At 39.4% G+C, this 26,745-nt stretch overlaps 1 protein-coding gene across 1 annotated transcript in view; it reads right to left on the bottom strand.

The window, feature by feature from the left end:
• Positions 1-1,650: 1,650 nt before the first annotated feature.
• The window catches only part of pkhd1l1.1 (PKHD1 like 1, tandem duplicate 1), a 103,775-nt gene continuing 78,680 nt past the window's right edge, over positions 1,651-26,745 (bottom strand). The window contains exons 65-78 of the mRNA XM_060942686.1: positions 24,782-24,904; positions 24,538-24,649; positions 21,736-21,852; positions 21,463-21,628; positions 19,049-19,281; positions 18,700-18,867; positions 12,183-12,340; positions 11,935-12,070; positions 10,559-10,906; positions 10,169-10,320; positions 6,963-7,109; positions 4,251-4,404; positions 2,937-3,011; positions 1,651-1,908 (exon numbers count right to left, since the gene is read on the bottom strand). Coding sequence (XP_060798669.1) covers positions 1,772-1,908; positions 2,937-3,011; positions 4,251-4,404; positions 6,963-7,109; positions 10,169-10,320; positions 10,559-10,906; positions 11,935-12,070; positions 12,183-12,340; positions 18,700-18,867; positions 19,049-19,281; positions 21,463-21,628; positions 21,736-21,852; positions 24,538-24,649; positions 24,782-24,904 — 2,226 coding nt within the window. The 3' untranslated portion in view covers positions 1,651-1,771. The remainder of the gene's footprint in view (positions 1,909-2,936; positions 3,012-4,250; positions 4,405-6,962; positions 7,110-10,168; positions 10,321-10,558; positions 10,907-11,934; positions 12,071-12,182; positions 12,341-18,699; positions 18,868-19,048; positions 19,282-21,462; positions 21,629-21,735; positions 21,853-24,537; positions 24,650-24,781; positions 24,905-26,745) is intronic.

The raw sequence follows: 26,745 nt of genomic DNA, 5'->3' as shown, positions 1-26,745 counted from the left end.
AAAATGAGTGACCTTCTCCAAAATCACTGACTAAATGTTTATATGTTTATCTGGTCACTTTTGGCTTGAGATCAGCATCATTTCCCCCAATGAGCTATAAGTTTCATTGTGCTTATCCACTTTGGTATATCACCACGAGCTAGTGGAGGCTGTGTTAAAGTAGTATGCCAACATAGGTAAGAAATGTACTGTGTAGAATGTAGCAGTAATTTTCATTATAATATGTATTGTAGTAATTCTCTGCGTCACTCCATACTCCATTTACAAGATGAAAAAATACACTTGCAACGATGGACAAATGAAATTCGTAGGAAAAAATTATGGAATGACATAATGGGAATACTATAAATAGGTGTGGAAAAATCCCTATTGAATTGTATTGGGGCGCAGAAAGTAGCACTGCTATGTCACAGCTTCAGGGATCCCAGTTTGAACCTGGGTTAATGCATGTGCAGGGCTTCCTCTGGGCTTACCAGTTTCTTCTTATATTTCAAAATCAGGCAGATTTAAATTGCCTCTATGAATACAGTAGGAATAAGTAAGCATAAGAATATGAATAAGTAATGAGGATGAATAAGTGTGAATGATGCTATAAATGATTGTTTATGATGAGCAGTTATTGCCCGTGAATCTGATTTCCTCTGAATGGTGTTCTTCGAGGTCCTGTACAATCAAAACTGTCAGGCGAGTCAGGGAGGGGAAACTGTAAGGCGCGCCAAGGCTGCGTGCAGTGTGTTAGCGTGAGCATGTAGCCTATGGGAAATGAATAGTGTTTTGGATTAGCACTTATCCCATGTTTTGGAAAATTGAAAATTTTGTCCTGGGCCCTTCTGGGGTGTCACCAATCCATGTGCAAAATATGGAGTCTGTGCATCCAGCTGTGTTGATTTGCAGAGGTGAACAGACAGAGAGACAGACAGCCTTCCTTTAGTAGTATAGATGTCCTGCAGTGAACTAGCATATTATCTCAGGTGTATTCCTGCCTCATGCCCAGTGTCCGCAGCGACAAGGATACAATGATCATTCATTCATTCATCTTCAGTAACCACTTTATCTTGGTCACGGTTGCTGTGGATCCAGAGCTTATGCTAGGAGCACTGTGTGTGTGTGTTGGAAATACACAGTGGATAGGATCTATGCAGATCATACTAACCCTAAAGCTGCAACATAACAGCCCAACCTTACAGTCTCAAACAGCCACCCCAGGGCCCCAGGAACATCTCCCTGTGGGCTCTGAGCCCCTCTAGTGGTCAACTGGTGCAAATTCAACAAACACATTAGACCTGCTCATGCCCCTTTTCCACCAAAGCAGTTCCCAGGGCTGGTTCGGGGCCAGTGCATAGTTTGGAACCGGATTTCCTTTACATTGTTTTGGCTTCAGATTTACTCCCATGTAGGCTCTTATTCTGTTACAAGGAGTCCATAATTTTAAAGTATGCAATTTTATTGGTAGTGCTAATTATAAATGAAGTCCATAATACAATGAAAATTATAACGTACCCAAGAGTGTCAAGAAAAAAAAAAAAACAACAACACAAAAATCATGAACATACATTGTGCGTAGTAATTATAAGGTAGTTGATACCTTAAAAGTATTAAATACTTGTAAAAGTATGAAATAAAATACAGAGTATGTGCAAATTAAATGAAAGATTAATGGATTAAAAATACAGTAGTCCACAGATATTAATGATTATCTATAGAAATATTTTAACATTTTCTGAAAGAACAGTTGTCATCAAGGTATTTATCACAGAGTTAGGTATTTCCTTCATTTGTTTTCTAAAACCACAATGTAGATTAGATGCAGAACACTCAGTAGCATTATTATATACACAGTGTGTATTGTGACAGCAGGACTGGAGTCAAAGATGCTGTTGTAGTAGTCGTTGTTGGTGGACTCTGTGGCTGGTGGAGAATTAGTAAACACATTAGATGATGTGACAGTGCATGCGCATAAAGTTAGAGCATTTGGTAATATGGCAATACATGATAAGAAAATTTGTAGAGAAATTAGTACTGTTAAAGGTAGGCTGCCTTTCAGATTTTTCACGTTTAGGTCATAAAAAGAATTTTCCCTGACACACAGTTTTTTTTAGTGGCGCGAAAGCTACTGAATTCGAATCACAGACTTCCGATTTTATTACTTTTTTTCCCTAAAAGAACAATGAATGTATTTAGAGCCATGTGGCTCTAAATTCTCTGCTATTTTTTTCTTGCTTCACCGTGACCTCATTCAAGATACTACGTCATGCATGATGTGTTGGGCTTTCCCCGTTTGTGCAAGGCATTGTGGGATACAAATTTGAAACAGGAGAGAAAAATGGAGGACGTGAGTGTGCGAATAAAACGTGAAAGACCGACTCCAGTAACGGAAAGTGAGAAGAAAAGCCATTAATGTTGTGAAGGAAAGGAAAAGCAGGACCAAACTAATAAATGTCAGCGGTCAGCAAGCACCTCAGTGTGATCAACTCTTTGTTTAGCGACAGAATGATGTAACTGTCAGTGCACGGTCAAGGTAAACCTGTAGATGGCAGTAATGCAACACTGTGGATGCCAGCTGCCGTAAAACCCAAAAGATGAAGATGACGATGACGACTCAGGTAAGCGTGCGCATGAGCACACGGACTTCCTCTGTCTGCTTGACGGCGTGAAGCGAGTGATTTCATGCACATTATTTGCTACGGAATCCCCTCAAATTAAATAACTTCCCAGCCACAGAATGGCCTAGTCTGGCTAACGCGACTTCAAAGCTCTGCGAGCTTTGTTGCGTCACACTTAGGATGGGCGGGCCCAGGCTAAGAATGGCCCGTTTTTTTAAAGATATTTATTTTTGTAATATATCACAATGACCAAATTTCAGAGGGAACTAAATTTCACCGATTTTATGAAATCAAAAAGCCATCTACTTTTAACACTAAGGGAAACAAACTTACCTGGAAAGTTGACAATGAAGGATCTGGACTGTGTGACCCACTCGTTCAGAGTGAAAGCCAGTGTCATGTTTATCCCTGTGAAAAAAAAGAAAAACGCTCAAGACAGATTGTATGTGGTAGCTGAAATGATATTACTTAAAGGAACAGTCCACCGTACTTCCATAATGAAATATGCTCTTATCTGAATTGAGACGAGCTGCTCCGTACCTCTCTGAGCTTTGCACAACCTCCCAGTCAGTCAGACGCAGTCAGACGTGCTGTCACTCCTGTTAGCAATGTAGCTAGGCTCAGTATGGCCAATGGTATTTTTTGGGGCTGTAGTTAGATGCGACCAAACTCTTCCGCGTTTTTCCTGTTTACATAGGTTTATATGACCAGTGACATGAAACAAGTTCAATTACACAAATTGAAACGTAGCGATTTTCTATGCTATGGAAAGTCCGCACTATAATGACAGGCGTACTAACAGCTTCGGCAGCGCATTGATACGGAGCTCAGATATCAATGCGCTGCCGAAGCGCGCAGAAGGTGTTAGTACGCCTGTCATTATAGTGCGGACTTTCCATAGCATAGAAAATCGCTACGTTTCAATTTGTGTAACTGAACTTGTTTCATATCACTGGTCATATAAACCTATGTAAACAGGAAAAACGTGGAAGAGTTTGGTTGCATCTAACTACAGCCCCCAAAAATACCATTGGCCATACTGAGCCTAGCTACATTGCTAACAGGAGTGACAGCGCGTCTGACTGCGTCTGACTGACTGGGAGGTCGTGCAAAGCTCGGAGAGGTACGGAGCAGCTCGTCTCAATTCAGATAAGAGCATATTTCATTATGGAAGTACGGTGGACTGTTCCTTTAAAGGAGTATTCCAGTGTTTTGAGAGAAAGTCTTGCCAAAGCTTTTTTTTTTAAATTCAACTTTCCATGATGGGGCAATACAAAAAAACAATCAATGATGTGCAATATAATTTCACTTTTCTAAGGTTTTATGATATCCATGCTCAATCAGACTGGCACTACTTGACACAATATAAAGTGCATTTTGACTTGCAGTGCATTTTTTTGGTATTTTAGTTATTTTCTCTGGAGAGGAAAACATGTCATATTAGTTTCTGTGATAAATATACTACAGAGATTAAGTTGAAAAACACTGAAATATTCCTTTAAGCTGGCACTAAAGAGATAACGATTCAGGAGAAAAATCGTATTAAAACAACTGTTGATGAACAGCAAACACAAAGAATGTTAAAATCTATAGTTATCCTGAAAAGCTTGCACTTTTAGCAAGAAAAGCAAATTTGAAGATCCTCACCAGCAGTATCAATGGCCAGGTCGGTGTAATTTGCCCAGCAACTTTTAAAGGGGATGGTTGTGTTTCCGTACAAGCCGTCTACTGGGTTTCCCTGAGCGTCTTTAAGCGTGGCTGAAATCATTAGAGTTGTCACCCCAACTGATACACAGTAACCCTGGAGACAAATATCAGAGGATAAGAGGATACCAGAGATAATCCAGTGTATAGACTTGTAATGTTTTCATTATCAGGGCCGTCATGGCTCACACACACATAGTGAATTATAAAGTGCTTCATGAGCTACAACCCCGATTCCAAAAAAGTTGGGACAAAGTACAAATTGTAAATAAAAACGGAATGCAATGATGTGGAAGTTTCAAAATTCCATATTTTATTCAGAATAGAACATAGATGACATATCAAATGTTTAAACTGAGAAAATTTATCATTTAAAGAGAACAATTAGGTGATTTTTAAATTTCATGACAACAACACATCTCAAAAAAGTTGGGACAAGGCCATGTTTCCCACTGTGAGACATCCCCTTTTCTCTTTACAACAGTCTGTAAACGTCTGGGGACTGAGGAGACAAGTTGCTCAAGTTTAGGGATAGGAATGTTAACCCATTCTTGTCTAATGTAGGATTCTAGTTGCTCAACTGTCTTAGGTCTTTTTTGTCGTATCTTCCGTTTTATGATGCGCCAAATGTTTTCTATGGGTGAAAGATCTGGACTGCAGGCTGGCCAGTTCAGTACCCGGACCCTTCTTCTACGCAGCCATGATGCTGTAATTGATGCAGTATGTGGTTTGGCATTGTCATGTTGGAAAATGCAAGGTCTTCCCTGAAAGAGACGTCGTCTGGATGGGAGCATATGTTGCTCTAGAACCTGGATATACCTTTCAGCATTGATGGTGTCTTTCCAGATGTGTAAGCTGCCCATGCCACACGCACTAATGCAACCCCATACCATCAGAGATGCAGGCTTCTGAACTGAGCGCTGATAACAACTTGGGTCGTCCTTCTCCTCTTTAGTCCGAATGACACGGCGTCCCTGATTTCCATAAAGAACTTCAAATTTTGATTCGTCTGACCACAGAACAGTTTTCCACTTTGCCACAGTCCATTTTAAATGAGCCTTGGCCCAGAGAAGATGTCTGCGCTTCTGGATCATGTTTAGATACGGCTTCTTCTTTGAACTATAGAGTTTTAGCTGGCAACGGCGGATGGCATGGTGAATTTTGTTCACAGATAATGTTCTCTGGAAATATTCCTGAGCCCATTTTGTGATTTCCAATACAGAAGCATGCCTGTATGTGATGCAGTGCCGTCTAAGGGCCCGAAGATCATGGGCACCCAGTATGGTTTTCCGGCCTTGACCCTTACGCACAGAGATTCTTCCAGATTCTCTGAATCTTTTGATGATATTATGCACTGGAGATGATGATATGTTCAAACTCTTTGCAATTTTACACTGTCGAACTCCTTTCTGATATTGCTCCACTATTTGTCAGCACAGAATTAGGGGGATTGGTGATCCTCTTCCCATCTTTACTTCTGAGAGCTGCTGCCACTCCAAGATGCTCTTTTTATACCCAGTCATGTTAACGACCTATTGCCAATTGACCTAATGAGTTGCAATTTGGTCCTCCAGCTGTTTCTTTTTTGTACCTTTAACTTTTCCAGCCTCTTATTGCCCCTGTCCCAACTTTTCTGAGATGTGTTGCTGTCATGAAATTTCAAATGAGCCAATATTTGGCATGAAATTTCAAAATGTCTCACTTTCGACATTTGATATGTTGTCTATGTTCTATTGTGAATACAATATCAGTTTTTGAGATTTGTAAATTATTGCATTCCATTTTTATTTACAAATTGTACTTTGTCCCAACTTTTTTGGAATCGGGGTTGTAAATCAAGTGTATCCATGCTGTCAAGATTAATATGCCTGAATAGCCCTATAAGTGGTAAAGTGACAGAATATTTATTGTACATATATAATACACACGTGCATATGTACATGTAGACAAATGTAACATGTGACATTCAATGATGCAGCTTGTAATATTTAAAATGGATCAAACCTCGAACTATGACGCATTTACAAAGATACTTTTGAAAAACTGTGATATTGTCAAACAGCAGGTTTGACTAGTTTCTCTATTTCAGGCTTCTGATTAAATTTTTCTGGCCCAGAAATGAGCTCCTCTTCTCATCAGAACAGATGCTCAGCTCTATCACTTTTCATTAAAAAAAGGTCATTCATGAGGCGTACATTCTGTTGCAGAAGAAGAAGATAGTGAAAAGGGAAAGACTTGAAAACTTTGTCATGCCAGTTGCAATTTGCCTAGCAGGCAATTTGCCTTTAGAAAGCACTAAAAATTACAACCTGTCCCATTAACCCCTTCAATGCCCTTGGACGAGTCACGTACTTCATTAAATCTTTTACCGCTGTGCCTTATGACGTACGCTACTTGTCATAAACACCTCCTTTTATGTACCTTACATGGCACATTACTTTTACTTCACAGTGGCATATATGAATTACAGTCAATGCCTAAAACATTCTTCCGTCATAAGGCACAGCGGTAAAAGATTTCATGACGTACGTGACTCGTCCAAGGGCATTGAAGGGGTTAAGTAAATATCCTACATCCCTTCATTTAGCTGATCATACCTTGAAGTAAACAAATGCAGACTTTTTCTTGACATTAGCATGTTTTTACATGTCTCACCTGCTGGTCTACAGCCATGATTCTAGGCTGCACACTGAGGGGTCCAGGGTAAAACCCTGCCACTGGCTCCACCATCACCAGTAGAGTAGACACACTGCTCACTGTCTGCACTGATGAATCCTCACGTGTCACCTCTTGACTTGCCACCTGTCCACAGAGAGAATTTCCCTAAATGTCTCAGATGTTGGTGTGTTATTAGATTGAATGACTGACTCGGTGATCACTACTGATCAGACCTAAAGTTGTGGATGCAGAATAATTTTCTAAAACTCAACACAGATAAAACAGAAATCATGCTTATCGGCCCCAAATCTTCATTGTCCAAATCCTCCAGTTTCAGTCTTAACATTGACGGTGCACTTGTTAAATCTTCACCTGTCGTTAGAAACCTTGGCATACTGCTTGACCCCTCACTCAACTTTGATCCCCACATTAAATCCCTCACCAAGACTACTTTCTTCCACCTCTGGAACATTGCCTGCCTTCACCCCTTTCTTTCCACTAGTGATGCTCAAACGTTGGTCCACTCCTTCATTATGTCCCGCTTAGATTATTGCAACTCCCTTCTTACTGGCCTCCCTACTAAATCCCTTCAAAGACTACAATACATTCAGAACTTTGCAGCGAGACTCCTCACCCATACCAAACCATCTGCTCATATCACCCCCATTCTTTCTCAGCTTCACTGGCTACCTGTTCTGTCCAGAATTAAATATAAAATCATACTACTCACCTTCAAAGCTCTGTGTAACCTTGCTCCTTCTTACATCTGTGATCTTCTGACCCCTTATACTCCATTCCACTCTCTCAGATCCTCTAGCTATAATTTCCTTGCTGTTCTTTGCACTAGACTCTCTACCCTGGGTGGCAGGTCCTTCAGTGCCACGGCCCCCAAGCTCTGGAATTCCCTTCCTCAACCCCTCCATGACTGCTCTTCTCTTCCTTTCGTCAAATCTCATCTCAAAACCTTTCTGTTTCATGAACATTTCTCCACCAGTGCATAAACTCACCCCTCTTTAGCAACTCCTTTTTTTCCCTTCTCTGACCTATGTAAAGCGACCTTGAGTGTGAGAAAGGCGCTATATAACTGTATCTTATTATTATTATTATTATTATTATTATTATTATTATTATTATTAGTGATTGGTTATAATGTTAAAAGAGAGTGCTAAAATCTCATGTCCATAATTAGCTTGACAATTAAATGATTAGGTTTGAGTAATCCATATCATGTTAGCTCATTGATGGTACAATAAAAATTGCTGTTACTTGTACACACCAACACATCCATTACACTTGAGACTGTATCTGTTTTTCAGGTGTGTCAACAAAGTGGGCTGAGAAATATCAGCCCAATGAGATACCAAAGCTAGGGAAATGTTTCACTCTGTGTAATCATCTGACAAGACCATTACTGACGAATCTACAGTCTGGGCTAGTCTGAGCCAAGTCAAGCCAATTTATCTGTATAGAACTTTTAATAATAGACACGGTCACAAAACAACTTTATAGAAAAATAAAGATTTCAAACATATGAACTAAATTTTATCACTAATGAGCTAGCCTGAGGCGATGGTGGCAAGGACAAACTCCCTCAGACAACATGAGGAAGAAACCTTGAGAGGAACCAAACTCAAAAGGGAACCCATCCTCATTTGGGTGATAACAAATAGCATGACTATAAATAACTCACTTCTATAATTGTGTCCTATATCGTCAAAATATGCAATTGTGGAACTAGGAAATTCATGATAGTTTTAGTATGAAGTCTATTTTGTTGAAGTTAATCCTAAGGTTATCATGGCAATTGTAGTCCTAAGCCATCGTAGCAAAACTAATTGTCCAGAGCCGTCTTCCAAGTGTATCATCAAGACATCTAAGTGCGGCTCTGCTACCAAAAATGAACCCTTACAGTGATACCTTTTTATTTTTGAGAGACAGGGAGTGGGTGGGTGCAGTTCAGGCATCTGATTTTTCCTGAAACAACCCTTGCGTGGTGAACTAAAAGTGCCCACCACCAAGATCTGCATGAAACACTTAACAGTTATTCCACGAAATCGAGTCGTACATGAGCTGATAGCTGACGAGGCGCATAGTGCAGAGTTGGCTATAAGCCATGTACGACGAGATTGAGTAGAATAACTGTTTCATTCTATCCACATTCACTAGATTTTGAGAAACAGAGCATTTTTATTTTTTGCAAATTTGATAAACAAAAACTTTATACAAAATGTCTGACAAAATCTTTTCCGCTTAGAATGTAAACAAACCGGTGAAATGACAGGAGCAATTTGTGAAAAATGCGATAATAATAATTCTTGAAAAATAAAAAAAGATACGTTCTTTTTTTTTTTAGATTTTTTTTGGGCTTTTTTGCACCTTTATTGGATAGGACAGTGTAGAGACAGGAAATGAGCGGGAGAGAGAGACAGGGACGGATCGGGAAATGACCTTGAGCTGGAATCGAACCTAGGTCCCCAGATTTATGGTATCTTATCCACCTGAGCCACGGCGCCCCCAAAAAGATATGTTCTTACCATCAAATACTTTTATTCCATATTTTGTTGCTTTTCTTTTTCTTTTTTTTTGGGTTTTGTTTTCAAGTAGAGTTTTTATTTCGTTCTCGGTTGGTTCAGCAACATGCTCAGCCATTTTCTTCTTCTTCTTTAGGGTTTTTGGTGGTTGGCAAACCAACTTAAAAGGTGCCTTACTGCCACTGACTGGGCTGGAGTGTAGAACAGGTGATATTGGGGGGGGGGGACGGACACACACACAAACACAACTATATTCTTTTAGCCATTTCTGTTTCTTTTAAATACTTGATAAAGTGATATATCTGACTTGATATGCTCCACCATTTTGTTTTTCTCTACTCACGGTATATAAGCGGATAGCCTAGTAGTAGGGTAGCCAGATGCACAATTGCTCATCTCCAGTGAATGTGAACAGAATAAATAATATTACTTAAAACTGACAATGCCACAAAGTTACATTTGGGGGTAAGAAACTCTATAAAAGCAAAGCTGGGTTGTGCTACTGTTGTTCCCCTAAAATGGTATTACATAATTTCATATGGATTTCATGCTGAATTTGGCTCATAGTTTGCATTAGCAGTCACACGAACTGTAGACTAAACCAAACCTTCATGTTTAGTCACAAAAAATAACATAACATAAAAGACTGACATTACTCTGTTCCTATCTTACCTGGCTCCAGGTTGGATCACTAGATGGTGGAGATGGAAGAATGAAACCCAGTGAGGTCACGTTGAAACCAATGGAATCACTCAGATTGCCCGAGACAGCAGCCTGGCCCAGAGTGTCAGCAATAGTCTGCAATACTGCGAACTGATCCGAGTCTGCAGAAGATAGACATACCACAATATGGTCAGTTTTGAGCACAGAGCAAAAAAGCTGTTTCTAAGTAAAGCTCTAGTATACAGGGCATTGTCGGTGCATACTGACTAATTTTTCATCACCCGTGTGACATATTATAGCTGAAAGTAATTTCAGGAACAACAATTGTGTGTAAATAGCATCCATGCAAAGCCAGATTTGTTTTCCTCCACTACTGGTAGCTGTTGAGTGGCTGCTCACCATTTGTGCTATTGGCAGATGTCTGGTTGTTGGGAGGTTGTTTGATCTCCACTTCCACTGTTATCCCAGTGGCGCGTTTCCGCCTCCGTGCCCTGCCATCCTCCCGGACAATATTGGTGATGCGGATCATGTTGGGAGGAACCTTCAAGAACACAGCCAGGTTGGTGACCAGCTTGTCCCCAAAGAACTCATCCTCTGTCATGGTTGGGAGGTTGAAGGAGATGAACAGCACTGGAGATGTAGTGATCTGGACAGGGGTAGAGCCTCGGAGGAGGACATGCATCATTTTATAATCAGGATCGAAGAAATTGGAGCCGTGCATGCCATTAAGTGTGGGGATGAATTGTCCTGAAGAATAGACAGTGGAGAAGTCAAAGGATGACATTAGAACATTGGTAGGAACTACGTATATTAGCCCAGCAAGCTAACTGCTGTCATTCATTGGGCTTCATTTATCAATCTTTGTAGTAATAATGTATGTGTAAGCTGTGTAAGCTAAAAACTCCCACCATATTTATGAATATATTTTGATGCTTGTGTGAGTATCTTGATAATCACTCATAAAATACTAAACAAGTTCACAGAATGGATGATTTATATTCAGTGCACAAAAAAACTGAGAATTGAAAGCAAAAACACTAAACAGAAAAAGAGCATCCCTTAAGCATGTGGCACGCATTAAATCTTCCAATAATGCAGATCAGCTACTGCAGAGCATTGGTTACCACTGACATTTGTGCATTTCCTCCAGCTGCATTTCTTTTCTTATAACGGAATAGCTAATCGGAAGCATGGTGGTGTAGTGGTTAGCACTTTCTCCTCACAGCAAGAAGGTTCTGGGTTCGAGCCCAGTGGCCAACGGGGGCCTTTCTGTGTGGAGTTTGCATGTTCTCCCCATGTCTGCGTGGGTTTCCTTCGGGTGCTCTGGTTTCTCCCACAGTCCCAAGACATGCAGGTTAGGCTAATTGGTGGCTCTAAATTGACCGTAGGTGTGAATGTGAGTGTGAATGGTTGTTAATCTCGATGTGTCAGCCCTGCGATGATTTGGTTACTTGTCCAGGGTGTACCCCGCCCGTAGTCAGCTGGGATAGGCTCCAGCTTGCCCGTGACCCTGCACAGGATAAGCGGTTATGGATAATGGATGGATGAATAGCTAATCTTATTTTTCATTAGTTATTCATTTGTTTTGGGTCACTTTCAGTAATATTATGAAATGACAATATTTGAAACATTTTTCATTAATTTCAAACTAACTGGATTTTCATGAATACCACATTTCTTATCTGCTTCTGCCAGTGATTTGTGAATAAATTTCTTCCTATTCGGCTTGATAAATGAAGCCCACTTTTAGCAATATGAATGCTTTTTGACAATACCAGGATAAGTAGGTTTAAGCAAAGTGTAGTCGGTTTTGTCCGCATTCCACTGAGCATTATTTGGAGGAACCAGTTGATCATTCACATAGATATCCAAACGCTGAGGTTTTGAGTAAAATACAGCCACTTTGACAGTCTGCAAAAAGAGCAAAAATATCCCAAGTCCCAAACTTGCTAGCTTGCTACTGACCAGTAAATTGTATCACAATCAGAGGTTTGCAACACCTAAAACCAGTAAGAGCTTGTACCTCAGTGGGTGGAGTATTGAGCATCATGAGCCTTAGTTTTTGGGGGGATACACCAGTGAAATAGATGTCAAAGGATTTGTTTGTGGCCACAATGCTGTGGAAGAGGGATAATCTCTTCTGACATGTATAACCAGCACACCAGCCATGGTCCTGTGGGCCTGTGAAAAGAAACCGAATGAGACAAACTGTTAAAAACATCTAATGATAAACAAGCAATAACTATGAGACCATCAAAATAGAGTTAATTAAAATATTTTCTAAATGACATTAATAAATACTGTAAAAATACAATAAGTGTAACATTGGCAGATAATTTACACCTTGCACTACATTACACGGCATTTAGCAGACGCTGTTATCCAGAGCGACGCACAACGAGTGCAAAAGTCAGGTACATGAAGTACTGAACTTCTAGACAAGAACGTTCTAGTGCCAGCTGAACAAGTGACAGCAATACCTAGTGTAATATTCTGTTTAAGTACCAATACTCAAACAGCCAAGGAAACAAACCAACCATATAAAGCACAACTAAATGAAGAACTCAAAACAGCTAAACCCAGGCTAGACAGCACACAGCCTGGGTTGGTCTAGACTGAAATACAGTTGCACAGTGGGCAGGGAAGAAGGGGAGAGGTGCAGCCTGAAGAGGTGAGTCTTCAGTCTGTGCTTGAAGGTGGTCAGGGAGTCGGCAGTTCTGACCTCAATGGGAAGGTCATTCCACTAACAGGGAACCAGGACAGACAGCAGTCTTGAGTGGGCTGGGTAGGAGCAGAGAGGAGGAGGGGCCAGGCGACCAGTTTTACACAAAGTGAAAACAGATAACATGGGGTCCAATCTGGAGTAGTAGCACAGATTAAGGGTCTAAAACAATGCCACTATCTCCAGCTGTATCTGTTTTGCATTAAAAACATTTAACGGACACCTTTATCAAGTGCAGTGGTTAAGGCTCTGGGTTACTGATCAGAACCACCATATCATGACTGACTGACCCTGCGCTCTGGCCCCAACTTCATAACAAGCTGGGATATGCAAAGAATTTCACTTTTTTCAAATGTAATCTTCATCTGTCCAGAGCAACTTACAGGAGTGCTTTGTAATCTCTAACAAAAATATATCCTCATGCTAGTTCACGGGCAGCACGGTGGTGTAGTGGTTAGCGCTGTCGCCTCACAGCAAGAAGGTCCTGGGTTCGAGCCCCGGGGCCGGCGAGGGCCTTTCTGTGCGGAGTTTGCATGTTCTCCCCGTGTCCGCGTGGGTTTCCTCTGGGTGCTCCGGTTTCCCCCACAGTCCAAAGACATGCAGGTTAGGTTAACTGGTGACTCTAAATTGACCGTAGGTGTGAATGTGAGTGTGAATGGTTGTCTGTGTCTATGTGTCAGCCCTGTGATGACCTGGTGACTTGTCCAGGGTGTACCCCGCCTTTCGCCCATAGTCAGCTGGGATAGGCTCCAGCTTGCCTGCAACCCTGTAGAAGGATAAAGCGGCTAGAGATAATGAGATGAGATGAGATGCTAGTTCACTACATCAGGGATTTAGAACAGTGGTTCCCAAAGTGGGGGGCACAGAGCCATTGCGGGGGGGCGCGGATGGAATGAATGAATGAATCAATCAATTACACTGCTAGCATAACATGGAGAAGTTTTTGGCGGGGGGCGCGGGGCTCCCACGTAAACGCAAATCAGAGGATGAAGCATCGCCAAATGTGCTTCCAAAGCAAGTTCATTCCAAGGCAAAGACAAGAAAATATGACGACATATATCTTGTCTTTGGCTTCACCTGTACAACGGTGGGTAATGAGGAGAGGCCGCAGTGTGTTGTCTGTCTTAAAGTGCTAGCTTGTGACCGCTTGAAGCCGAACAAGCTAAGACACCACTTGGAGACAAAACATCCAGAGCACAAAGACAAGCCAGTTGAGTTTTTCAGACAAAAACTCATAAACTGCCGTGCTCAACAGTCCCTATTTACTAAAGCTGCATCCGTGCCGGCAAATGCTCAACTCGCCTCATATAAAGTTGCCTACCGAGTGGCACAGTGTAAAAAGCCGCACACAATAGCGGAGGAATTAGTACTTCCCTGTGCTATGCACATGGTATCAACTATGCTTGATGACACTGCAGCCAGCAAACTAAGGGCTATTCCTCTGTCCAACAACACCATCGGCAGGCACATTTATGACATGTCAAAGGACATAGAGGAGCAGCTTAATGACAGTGCTTGACAGCCGCTTTTCTCTTCAGATGGATGAAGCCACTGACAGTAACAAAGACTGTTTATTAATTACTTACGTCAGATTCATAGATGGAGATGACATGAGGGAGGAATTGCTTTTCTGCAAAAAAATTACTGGCAGAGCCACAGCAGAAGAACTGTTTAAAATCATTGACTCTTACTTGAAAGAGGCCAACCTGAAATGGGAGGACTGTGTGGGGATCTGCACTGATGGGGCACAGGCTATGGCTGGGAAACGGGCAGGGCTGCAAGCGCTCATCAAGCGCGTCTCCCCCGATGTGCAGTGGACGCACTGCATGATACACCGCGAAGCACTGGCATCTAAACAGCTGAGTCCCGAGCTGAATGATGTAATGACTGACGTTATTGCCACCGTCAACTACATCAAAACACGACCTGTCAAAGCCCGGATTTTTTCGGTACTGTGCGAGGAAATGGGATCTGACCACACAGCTGTTCTGCTTCACAGCAAGTCCCGATGGCTGTCACGTGGGAAGGTGCTGTCCAGGGTCTTTGAACTGCGAGATGAAATCCACATCTTTTTGAAGGAAGAGGGCAATGATCTTGCCCACAAATTTTACTGTAACAAGTTCCTCATGAAACTTGCATACCTCAGTGACATGTTTCTGAAGCTCAATGAAGTGAATTTGCAGTTGCAGGGCACAAATACACACCTCCCACATCTGGCAGATAAAATCACATCATTCACCAGAAAACTTGAGATGTGGCTGCAGCGAGTGAAGTTTGGAAATGTGGACTCATTTGAGAACCTGAAATCATTCATTGAAGACAACAAACTGCAGAACACAGTGATCCCATGCATGAAAGCACACATCTCTGCCCTTCAGAACCATTTCCAGAAATATTTCCTGATGCAGGATCCCAAAGAATACGACTGGATCCGTGACCCCTTCAGTGCAACACCACCTGCCGACTCCAGCACATCAGAGGAGGAACAGTTCATTGATGTCACCTCTGATTCAACAATGAGGCTGCAGTTTCAGTCAAAGACACTGGCTGCATTTTGGATTGGAGTGGTGAAAGATTACCCACTGCTAGGTAAGAGCCATACTTCTTCCTTTTGCCACATCCTACCTATGTGAGAGAGGTTTTTCTGCTGTGGCCTCAATCAAGACAAAATACAGATCAAAGCTGGACATTGAAAATGAACTCAGAGCGGCAATCTCAAAACTGCAACCCAGATTTGAGAAGATCTGCAGCATGAAGCAGGCCCACACCAGTCACTGAAAAGATGCGAGGATTAAAGGTGTCATTTTTGCACAACAAATCTTTAGGTTTTTGTTTTTTTCTTCTCAGGGAGTTGGTCATGTTTTAAAATCCATTTTTGCAGAGAGGCAATGTTTGAAAACTGCATTGATAATGTTGAATATTAAAAAAAGAAACCTGTTACACAGTTAAGGTGCTTGAAAACAGTTATACTTAAAATAATTATATTGCAACCTGTAGTTTATGGCAGTTTACTTTTATTTGTTCAAAAAAGGTTGAGGTTTGTATTAATAAACTGCAATGGAGTCTGAAAACAAAATATGTGGATGTGTGTCCTGTTTATCTTTTTTTTTTCCCTCTTTTTGTCTGGGGGGGCAAAAATTTTCTTATCTACCAAAGGGGGGCCCAGCAGAGAAAGTTTGGAAAGAGAGAAAGAATATCTATCAGGGAATAGAAATATCTGTATCTGTATTCAGATTTCAATCAGAAGTGGAGTCGCCTAAACCAGAAAGGGTATTTTATCCTTTCCATGCTTTTCTCCCTTTTTTTTTAACTGGAAAATATATACAGATAGAAATACCAGCTATGTCAGCATGGACCTCAACCTCAGCTACTTCACTCTTTACTGCGGCTTTACTGCTCTACCACTGATGATTTTAAGTCAAACTTAAAGACCCACCTTTTTTCCTCTTGCTTTTAATTCAGTCTGAGGTGGCGCCATGGTTTTTGTTAAGTTCACTCTTAATTGTAATTTTAGTTCTCGTGTTTTCTAACTGTGTATAATCTATTTCTTATTTATCTACATATTTGAGCCCCTAATTTCGAGAAATTTCAATAAAGTTTAAGTTTTGTTGCATCTCTGAAGTACAGAATTTACCAAAAACTAGAATAGAAAGACATCACTAGTAAAGGTAAAATTTTTATGAATTACACTTATATGCCCCACCTCATAGACCCTCTAACTCATTTTTTTCAAAAATGTGGGATGGCCCACCCTGGTTCCTAGGGGCTCATTTATCACACTGCACATTAACTTGATTTTATTGGTTTTATATCCTCTTTTGATTTTATGATTGAGCTTATGATTTCATGATCGATTTTACGATTTTTGATTGATTTTACGATCTTATGTTTGATTTTTATGATTCTGTTTGGCTTTATGTCTTGCCTAATTATTTCTGTCTTTCCATTTTTCTTATTTATGTCCATCATGTATTGAATTGCATTTGCCTCGACTGTAAAGCGCTTTGGGTCAACTCCTGTTATTTTTAAATCCACTGTAGAAAAAAAGTGACTTGACTTCACTCAAGTTCATAATTGTTCTCAAATAGAGATGTGAGGGACTGTTTTTTTTTTAAATCCTGCACACTTATTACTTTGGTTTGCATCTGTTTGCAAGATTTTCAAACAAATTTAGTTCTTTCTATTTCCCAAAAGTATAAAATAGACAACAAGTGTTGCCAGGCAAAACAAACCTTGCCCGGTAGCACTTATGATGAATATGAAGGAAGATATCGTGAAAAAAACAATTTTGACCTTTTTGGTGACCTTGATCTTGACCTTGTGTGTGAACGTACTTGGCCAACAAACATGGTTCTGATTCTGATTCACATTCGCACACCATACTGCTTTCAGCCAATCAGAACACACCGTACTGCTCTCAGCCAATCAGAACACATCTGAATGAATATGAAGGAAGTTATTGCGAAAAAATTATTTTGACCTTTTTGGTGACCTTGACTTTGACCGGATGACCCTCAAAATGTTGGAGGTTCTATTTGAGACCAATGCCCATCCTGAAAGTTTCGTGAAGATTGGTCCAGCTATTTTCCAGTAATATCATTAACAAAGAAACAAAGAAACCCCACCGAAAACAATACTTCGCCCCCTGGTGGACTCCGTCCCGGGCGAGGTAACTAGTAGCCTACTTTAACCTAAGAATCACCCACGTGCAATGAACCGGTGCTACAGGTGCTCTAGCCCCTGCCCCTTTTCTGTTTGCTGTCCAAAGTGCCCTTTTCATAGGGACTGTTGTTGTTGTTTTTTTTTTTTTTAAATATTTGTAAAAGATAAGTTAGCTCCAACATCAATATTCTCTACAATTTGACAATAATATATGAAATTATAGATTTATAAAATAACGTTTTTCTATGTAAATGCGGCCATCAATCCGTGACGTCATGCATTCAGTGACCCTCCGTGCAGAAAGCGCATGCAGGCGGTTGACAGTGGGAGACAGTGCGAGGAACGGCATGGTAAGGTCACACTGAAAGTCTCCTTTCATTTCTTATCTGAACATGCAATATTGTGCAGCTTAGAACACAACAGTAAATGCGTAGGGTTGTTTATCATTTAATGAAGCCGCCTAGGCTATATTTAAACCGTTTGCTCCATCCATTTCATTAACGTGGCAGATTCGGAAACTTTAGTTTGAACGACGGCGTTAATAACATATTCTAGCAGCTTCGAAAACTTAAGGCTGAATGACGACGTCCACAACATATTGTATCAAGACTATTATGTTATAGTAGCTTACACACACACACACACACACACACACACACACACACACACACACACACACACACACACACACAGAATGTTCAGTTGCAATTGAAATTTAGTTTTGAATAAAGTTAACTTGTGTGAAAAATTTGTTCCAAGTGCCCTTTTTTGAATGTTGAGCCCCTGCCCCTCCAAAGGTCTTTGCACGGCCCTGCTAAGAATGAATGAATGACTGTTAGTGCATTACATAGCAACGTATATTCATATTAATCAAAGTGGTCTTTCTTTGTTCCTTGAGCTTCATATCTCACCGCGCCCACCCACATGAAACCTCCCGTTTGCATGTCCTACAGAATCCCAGTCCTGGTGGACACCTCTAATCTTAATCAGATGCTCTGTGAACCTTTAATGTCAACTTTTTTTGGAAAATAAACACAAACAAACAAACAAAACTAATCATGCGCCTCCTATTCGTATCTGCATTTGTTTAGAACACATGATCTGTTCATTATAATGTATTTGTATTTGGTTACACTCCTAGTACACATGTATTTACCATTCAGCAGGTCAACATAGCCATCTCCGAGCACAGCTACAGGGGACAGACGTCTGGTTTCAGTGTCTGAATCCAGACTCTCGATCACTAGCATCCTATAGTTCATCCCAAAGCACTTGTAAGCCTGCCAGGTGCTCATAAATGTGCAGGTTGAGTCCCGGATCACACCTGTATGCATAACAATATGCATTATTTCAGTCTACAATTAGTGCTACGGCTGCTAAGAAGTGTACTACAACAGTTGGAATTCTTGTACTGTATATTGACACATTGTTTACATGAAACAATTAACTCTACAGTTTACTTTTCTGAGCTATTCATCCTATGGATCATCCTCTTCCAGACTCACCTTTGTATGGGGCTATGTTATCCACAGGGATACGGCTGCCATTGAGGTAAGTGAGCATGACTTTGGGGATGCGATAGTCTCCCACCCCGTGTCGGGCATCCCCATCCCACTGATACTCAGAGAAAGGAATCACTGTCCCCACTGCTCCCAGGAAACTACCATCCAGGTCCTTTAGCATGGTCTTCTTCTTAGCGTCACAGTCCATGTCCACGCAGTCAGATGGGTTAACTTTGCTGCAGTGAATTCAAGAGAATCACAGATTGGGAAAACAACAGAAGGACAGCAAAAACATATCCACTGTGAAATGGCTGTTATTGTAGTAGTGGTTCAAATAATGTGGATCGAAATGTGGGAAAAAGATTTTGAGCAAATACTGTGTGCATGTCAGTCTGGGAAAACCTGCCTGTTATAGGTTAAATTCTAAAAACAGTAAAACAGTTTTTGAGCAAACTATTTTTTTGTGAGGAATATACTTTCATATTTCTACTTTAAGAAAATATATCAACATACTGTACAACACCTCTTAAACACAGCATGCACTAAATCATCTAGTAATACAGCTCAGCCACTGCAGTGCATTATCTACAATAGATATGGACTAGATCTTCATCCTTTTATAGGGTATTATTTTTGTTCTAAAGTCAATTGCCCTCATAATATACTGTACAATTATAAGTAGATTTTTCAATGAAATTATGACTAAATCTGTTCATATCCAGCTGGAAAAATGAGGCTTATTTTTTGTATTTATTTTGTGTGGGTATGGGAGGTGAAGGTCACATTAGTGTCTGAAAGTGCACAAAAAACAAAACTGCCATTTGATATTATTATTTTATTATTATTATTATTACAACCCCAATTCCAAAAAAGTTAGGATGCTGTATAAACTGTAAATAAAAACACAATGCGATCATTTGCAAATCATGGAAACTCTATATTTCATTGATAATAGTACAAAGACAACATATCAAATGTTGAAACTGAGAAATTGTATTGTTTTTTGAAAAATATATGCTCATTTTGAATTTGATGTCAGCAACACGTTTCAAAAAAGTTGGGACAGGGGCATGTTTACCACTGTGTTTCATCACCTCTACTTTTAACAACATTGTAAACATTTGAGAACTGAAGAGACCAATTGCTGTAGTTTTGAAAGAGAAATGTTGTCCCATTCTTGCCTGATATACAATTTCAGCTGCTCAACAGTTGGGGGTCTCCTTTGTCCTATTTTGCACTTCATAATGCGCCAAATGTTTTAAATGGAAGACAGGTCTGGACTGTTGGCAGGCCAGTTTAGCACCTGGACTCTTTTACTACAGAGCCATGCAGTTTTAATATGTGCAGAAAGCGGTTTGGCATTGTCTTACTGAAAGAAGGAAGGCCTTCCCTGAAAAAGATTTTGTCTGGATGGCAGCATATTCCTCTGAAACGTGTATATATCATTCAGCATTAATGATTTCTTCCCAGATGTACAAGCTACCCATGTCATGTGCACTAATGCACTTCCATACCATCACAGGTGCTGACTTTTGAACTGTGCACTGATAAGTCGGATGGTCCCTCTCCTCTTTAGCCTGGAGGACATGGTGTTCATGATTTCTAAAAAGAATTTCTACTTTTGATCCATCAGACCTCAGGACAAATTACAATAATGAACTGTGTTCACAGACGATGGTTTTCTGAAGTGTTCCTGAGCCCAAACAGTGATTTCCACTCCAGACCCGTGTCTGATTTTAATGCAGTGTTGCCTGAGGGACTGAAGATCACAGGCATCCAATCTCAATTTTCAGCCTTGTCTCTTGCACACAGAGATTTCTCCAGATTCTCTGAATCTTTTAATTATATTATGTACCATAGATGATGTGATCCCCAAAGTCTTTGCAATTTTACATTGAAGAATGTTATTCTTAAATTGTTGCACTGTTTGCCCACGCAGTCTGTCACAGAGCGGTGAACCCCTCCCCATCTTTACTTCTGAGAGACTCCGCCCCTCTGGGATGCTCTTTTTATACCCAATCATATTACTGACCTGTTGCCAATTAACCTAATTTTTTTTAAGCATTACACAACTTTTCAGTCTTTTGTTGCCCCGTTCCAACTTTTCTGAAATGTGTTTCTGACATCAAATTCAAAATGAGCCTATATTTTTCAAAACAAAAAAAAACTTCTCAGTTTCAACATTTGATATGTTGTCTTTGTACTATTTTCAATGAAATACAGGGTTTCCATGATTTGCAAATCATCACATTCTGTTTTTATTTATGTTTTACACAGTGTCCCAACTTTTTTGGAATTGGGGTTGTATTATTATTATTATTATTATTATTATTATTATGCAAGTTATTCAAATGATTTTGCACCATAAAAAGTAGTGATTAAGCAAAAAATGTAATATTAGTGCATATCTAACTCACCCCACATTTGGATAATGAATGAACACTTGAGCCTCCTCTGTGCTGTTACTCTTTGTGATCCCCTGAACACTGATGGGGTGTTGCAGGTCTTCATTGTTCGGATTGGTGAAAAACATGTAATTCGTTTCGCTTGAGCACACATTCCTAAACCCAACAAATGTGGTATCTGGGAGACATGAAAGCAGGTTCAAACCCCCACAAAGACTGCATGCAACACACAAACACTTTTACATACCACTTTGACATTATAAAAGTTTAAATGCATTTTGTTACTTGTGACAGTCAGGAGTCCACTAATTGTGTTGTAGCTCATGAGTCCATCAAAGGGCTTCAGTGGAGCTTTATTGTGATTAGATTCAAATGTTGGCCAAGATATTCCAGTCCTGCCACCTGCAACATACACAGAGTACAGTGGCAAGCCATTACAGGCAAGTTCTTCATTTTACAAGTTTTATATGGATATGTCAACATACAGAGTCTCTCAGATATACTGGCGTAGTTAAACTACTAAATAATGTTCACACTAGGTGCAAAAGCAAGATGATAAAGAACACAGCATTTATTCTCAAATATACTGTACAAGTACAGCAAAATTATTTCCTTTACAAGTCTCACCTTGCTCTCAAAAAAATGGTACCGTAACTTAGCAGATGATAATAAGTACACTACCGTTCAAAAGTTTGGGGTCACCCAGACAATTTTGTGTTTTCCATGAAAAGTCACACTTTTATTTACCACCATAAGTTGTAAAATGAATAGAAAATATAGTCAAGACATTTTTCTGGCCATTTTGAGCATTTAATCGACCCCACAAATGTGATGCTCCAGAAACTCAATCTGCTCAAAGGAAGGTCAGTTTTATAGCTTCTCTAAAGAGCTCAACTGTTTTCAGCTGTGCTAACATGATTGTACAAGGGTTTTCTAATCATCCATTAGCCTTCTGAGGCAATGAGCAAACACATTGTACCATTAGAACACTGGAGTGAGAGTTGCTGGAAATGGGCCTCTATACACCTATGGAGATATTGCACCAAAAACCAGACATTTGCAGCTAGAATAGTCATTTACCACATTAGCAATGTATAGAGTGGATTTCTGATTAGTTTAAAGTGATCTTCATTGAAAAGAACAGTGCTTTTCTTTCAAAAATAAGGACATTTCAAAGTGACCCCAAACTTTTGAACGGTAGTGTATGAGTACTACAAGAAGATTATTTCCTCTTAGTATTAATACGCAGGTGATTATAGAAAATCATGCACGCTGATTGGTTGAGAAATTCGGGCTATTTCTTGATAACCGCCTCGAGTGACTCAGCAAAATGGCGGCCAATCGCTTTGTCACTGTAAGTGAGGAAAAATTACAAATTATGAAAGAAAATGCTGTTCCAAAAAGCACTAAAGATGTTATGAAGTTTGGTCTAAAACTATTCAAAGGTAAGGTGGAATTGAGATTTATTTTCTCGATTTCAAAGAAAGTATTTTATGTGAGTCGGCATAGATAAGTGACACAAGTCCGTGCTGCGCCTTTATTACATTTACATGCCGCTTTTGAAGTTTGAAATAAATGACTTTTTTAATACAAATTTTTAAAAAATATTCACCTGTATATTTATACTAAAATTATCCATCTCAGGCTCAGTGAATATCGGTGAATAATGACCTTGACTTTGTCTTGGTAATTATTCATCGATATTCTCTTCGCCTTTGGCAAATAATTGTTAAATGTACGATTACAATAATCCAAATACAAGATTATTAAACCTATTTCTAGATGTTTTTTAAAAATAATTTCAAGCATTACATTAATTTCAAACGTGAAATTAATAAAATTTCTAAAAGAAATTTAATTTAATTTATTTAGCTTTTGCCATAGGAAGATCTCTCTCTCTCTCTCTCTCTCTCTCTCTCTCTCTCTGTGTATATATATATATATATATATATATATATATATATATATATATATATATATATATATACATACATCATGGCATGGGAAACCATAACAGCTTGCGCCAATTACAGTGGCCCCATTGTACCAAATCTGCATGTCTTTAAACTGTGGGTGTTATTATAAACCTTTTAAAGGAAATACTAGATAAATTTGACAATTAATCAAGATATTTGCACTTGTTAAGCTAATTTCTGACCCTGACCAGGCAGTTAGTATGGATCACTGCATGTTCATGTTATTTCATGCAATGTGTGCCCACCGTGCATGAAAGTAAAAATCTTCCACTTGAAGAACTTTTTTTATGACATCCCACAGGATCCAGTTCCTGGTTGGATCTAGTCTAAAATAGATGCAACTTCTGGCAAGCTTTCTTAAAATAAAAACAAAACAAACAAATCCAGAATATTCATATCAAACCTAATGTATTTTTTTGGCTATATCCCATGGAGCAGATAGATTTAAAGGCCTTGCTCAGGGGCACAACAGTGGCAACTTAGTATTACTATTGTGTAAACTCACAACCTTCTGAATGGTAGCCACTTTGGCACTAAATATCTGTAGTTTAACTATTTTCTACATTGTAGAACAATACCGAAGACATCAAAACTTGAAGTAACAGATGGAACATATATGGAATTATGTGGTAAACAAAAAAAGTGTTAAAAAACCCCCAAAAATATGTTTCATATTTTAGATTCTTCAAAGTAGCCAGCGTTTACCTTGATGACACTTTGCACACTATTGGCATTATCTTAACCAGCTTCATGAGGTAGTCACCTGGAATGCTTTTCAATTAACAGTTGTGCCTCGTCAAAAGGTAATTAGTGCAATTTCTTGCCTTCTTAATGCACTTGAGATTAAACAGTAAATAGTAAATAATAAAAATACAGTAAATAGCCCTATTCCACAACTGTAGTAATCCATATTATGTCAAGAACTGCTCAACTACGTAAAGAGAAATAACATCCATCAATACTTTAAGATGTGAAGTGTCTTATTTAATAAAAAATAAAGAAAAAACATTTAATTAGAAGGTGTGACCAAACTTTTAACTGGTACTGTATGAATATGAAAATGCAGCATAATATTGAGACTGAGATGATAATTGAAAAAGTGGGAATGTACCATTAAGAGGCCGGGTTGCCCTCTGTCCTTCACTGAGAGCCATGTTGGTATCATTCATAGACAGAGTGTCAGTGCAGTTGAAGTTGGGGCTACTGCCAACAATTAAGGAATCCTCAAAACAAACAAGCAAACAAAACAAGGCACATTATGATGATGAGATACATCGACTATTGTAATGGCATAGATTGGAAATCCATTTTAACAAGATATTAAATATGTTCATAAAATATACTCAGCTTCTTACCTGCACTCGGACAGTTTTATCTGAGTATGCATGAGTGATCGATGGGGGCTCATAGACTAATGGTATGATGCCCATGCCATTGTCAACAAGGGTCACATTAGAAATCACGACACTCATGTACACCTTAAGAAGAGCAGACAAGAGAGAGAAATAATGCAAACTAGAACTACTGCACATGTGAGCTGCAATAGCTATACACACACACACACACACATGCAGAGGTGGACAGTAACGAAGTACATTTACTTGAGTACTGTACTGAAATACACTTTGAGTATCTGTACCGTACTTTACTTGAGTATTTTTTTTTGTGGAAACTTATGACTTTAACTTCACTACAGTTGAAAGACATCGTACTTTTCACTCCACTACATTTCTATCAAGGTCCTCGTTACTCGTTACTATGAAACAGCTTAGAAAGTGGATGTTTTTTTCTTTTCTTTTCTAAAATGTGATTGGTTTTTCGCAGGTCACACTAAGACAGCCTGTCAATAATCACTAGGGTCATGTCACGTCCATAGACTGGATAAAATCAAGTTCAGTGATTTCTCCGCAGCGTTATTTGAACTCGATGAGTTGATGGCAGAATGAAAGGAGGCGGTTCTTCTGGAGAATGCATGCAGTCATGGCTATACTTAGAAATCATGTTTCAGTTTTCTGAAAGGAATAAAAATTTGTTTTAAATGTTTGCTTTGTTTGCCGAAAACAAACCACACCATGGCCTACAAAAACTCGCCGTCCAACCAACGGAAACATATTGAGGGATGTAAATGTTTTATTCCAAGAGAAAGCTTGCAATGAAGTTGTCTGTGCTTTTAGAGCTCGCGATAACGTTGCAATAGCTGTGCAGTCTGGTTAGTCAAATAATTTTCTATAGATTTGCCTGCCAAGTTGCCATCGCCTTGTCCACGGCTAACGTTAACACATAACTAGTTAACTTGGACACTGTTAGTTAGCATGTAAAAATGGAGTTACGCTGACATGAATAACGTTAACTTGTCTGAAGTCCTTTCAGAAATATGTTTCAGCATAATCTTGCCAAATAAACAGAATGTAGAAATATTTCTTTTCTAGTAGCATTAGCTACTCAATATGATTCAGAGTTTGAAAATAGTTTGCTAGCATGTCAGGTGGAGCTTCACTGACTAGCTAGCTTAACGTTAAACCACCATGATGGCACAGCATGCGTTCATTTTGTGAATTCACATTTCTGTCTTTGGTAACGGCATTAGGTTTTGTAAGTGTTGTGGCAATAATACAACGATATGTTGACAGAAATATATACTTTTAATACTTGAGTATTTTTAAAAGCAAGTACTACAGTACTTTAACTTAAATAAAAATTTGACTGGACAACTTTCACTTGTATTGGAGTAACATTCGACCAGTGGGATCTGTACTTTGACTTAAGTAATGAAGTTGGGTACTTTGTCCACCTCTGCACACACGGAGCCCCACTGGTGACAACCTTGCTAAATAAAAATAAATTAATAAAATACCACAAATTAACATGTTTATGGGATCCTAATATGTGGCCATGCCTTTGTAAAGTGAAGGAATGATATCAATAAGTTCTGGGAACCAATTAAATCATGGCTACAGCTTAATATGGTGTGATCACTGTGTTGGACTCCTCAGCTAATGTGTGATTATATACAGGGTTTTACGAAAACCTCACACTCTTGGGGGGAAAAAACCTCACTCATCTGTTTTGGTTAAGATGTAGACACTAGGAAAGTTTACATGCACACTTTTCTATTAGTGTACTGAATAATTAGTGTACTTGCTCGAAGTGTATGCAGTTTTTATGTGAATATACAAAAAACAATGAACATCTTACTTCTAGAATTTACAATAACTAAATAAAATAGATGACAGAGTAATGGTTTCTACTCTATGGTTCTTTAATCCTTCATACTTTTAATCATATTGTAATACTATTGAAACAACTCTTGAAAAATATT

Source organism: Neoarius graeffei, chromosome 16 (assembly GCF_027579695.1).
Source record: "Neoarius graeffei isolate fNeoGra1 chromosome 16, fNeoGra1.pri, whole genome shotgun sequence".
NCBI classification, from domain to species: domain Eukaryota; kingdom Metazoa; phylum Chordata; class Actinopteri; order Siluriformes; family Ariidae; genus Neoarius; species Neoarius graeffei.
Note: the sequence above shows the minus strand (reverse complement) of the source record. Positions and strands in the feature narration are given on the sequence as shown.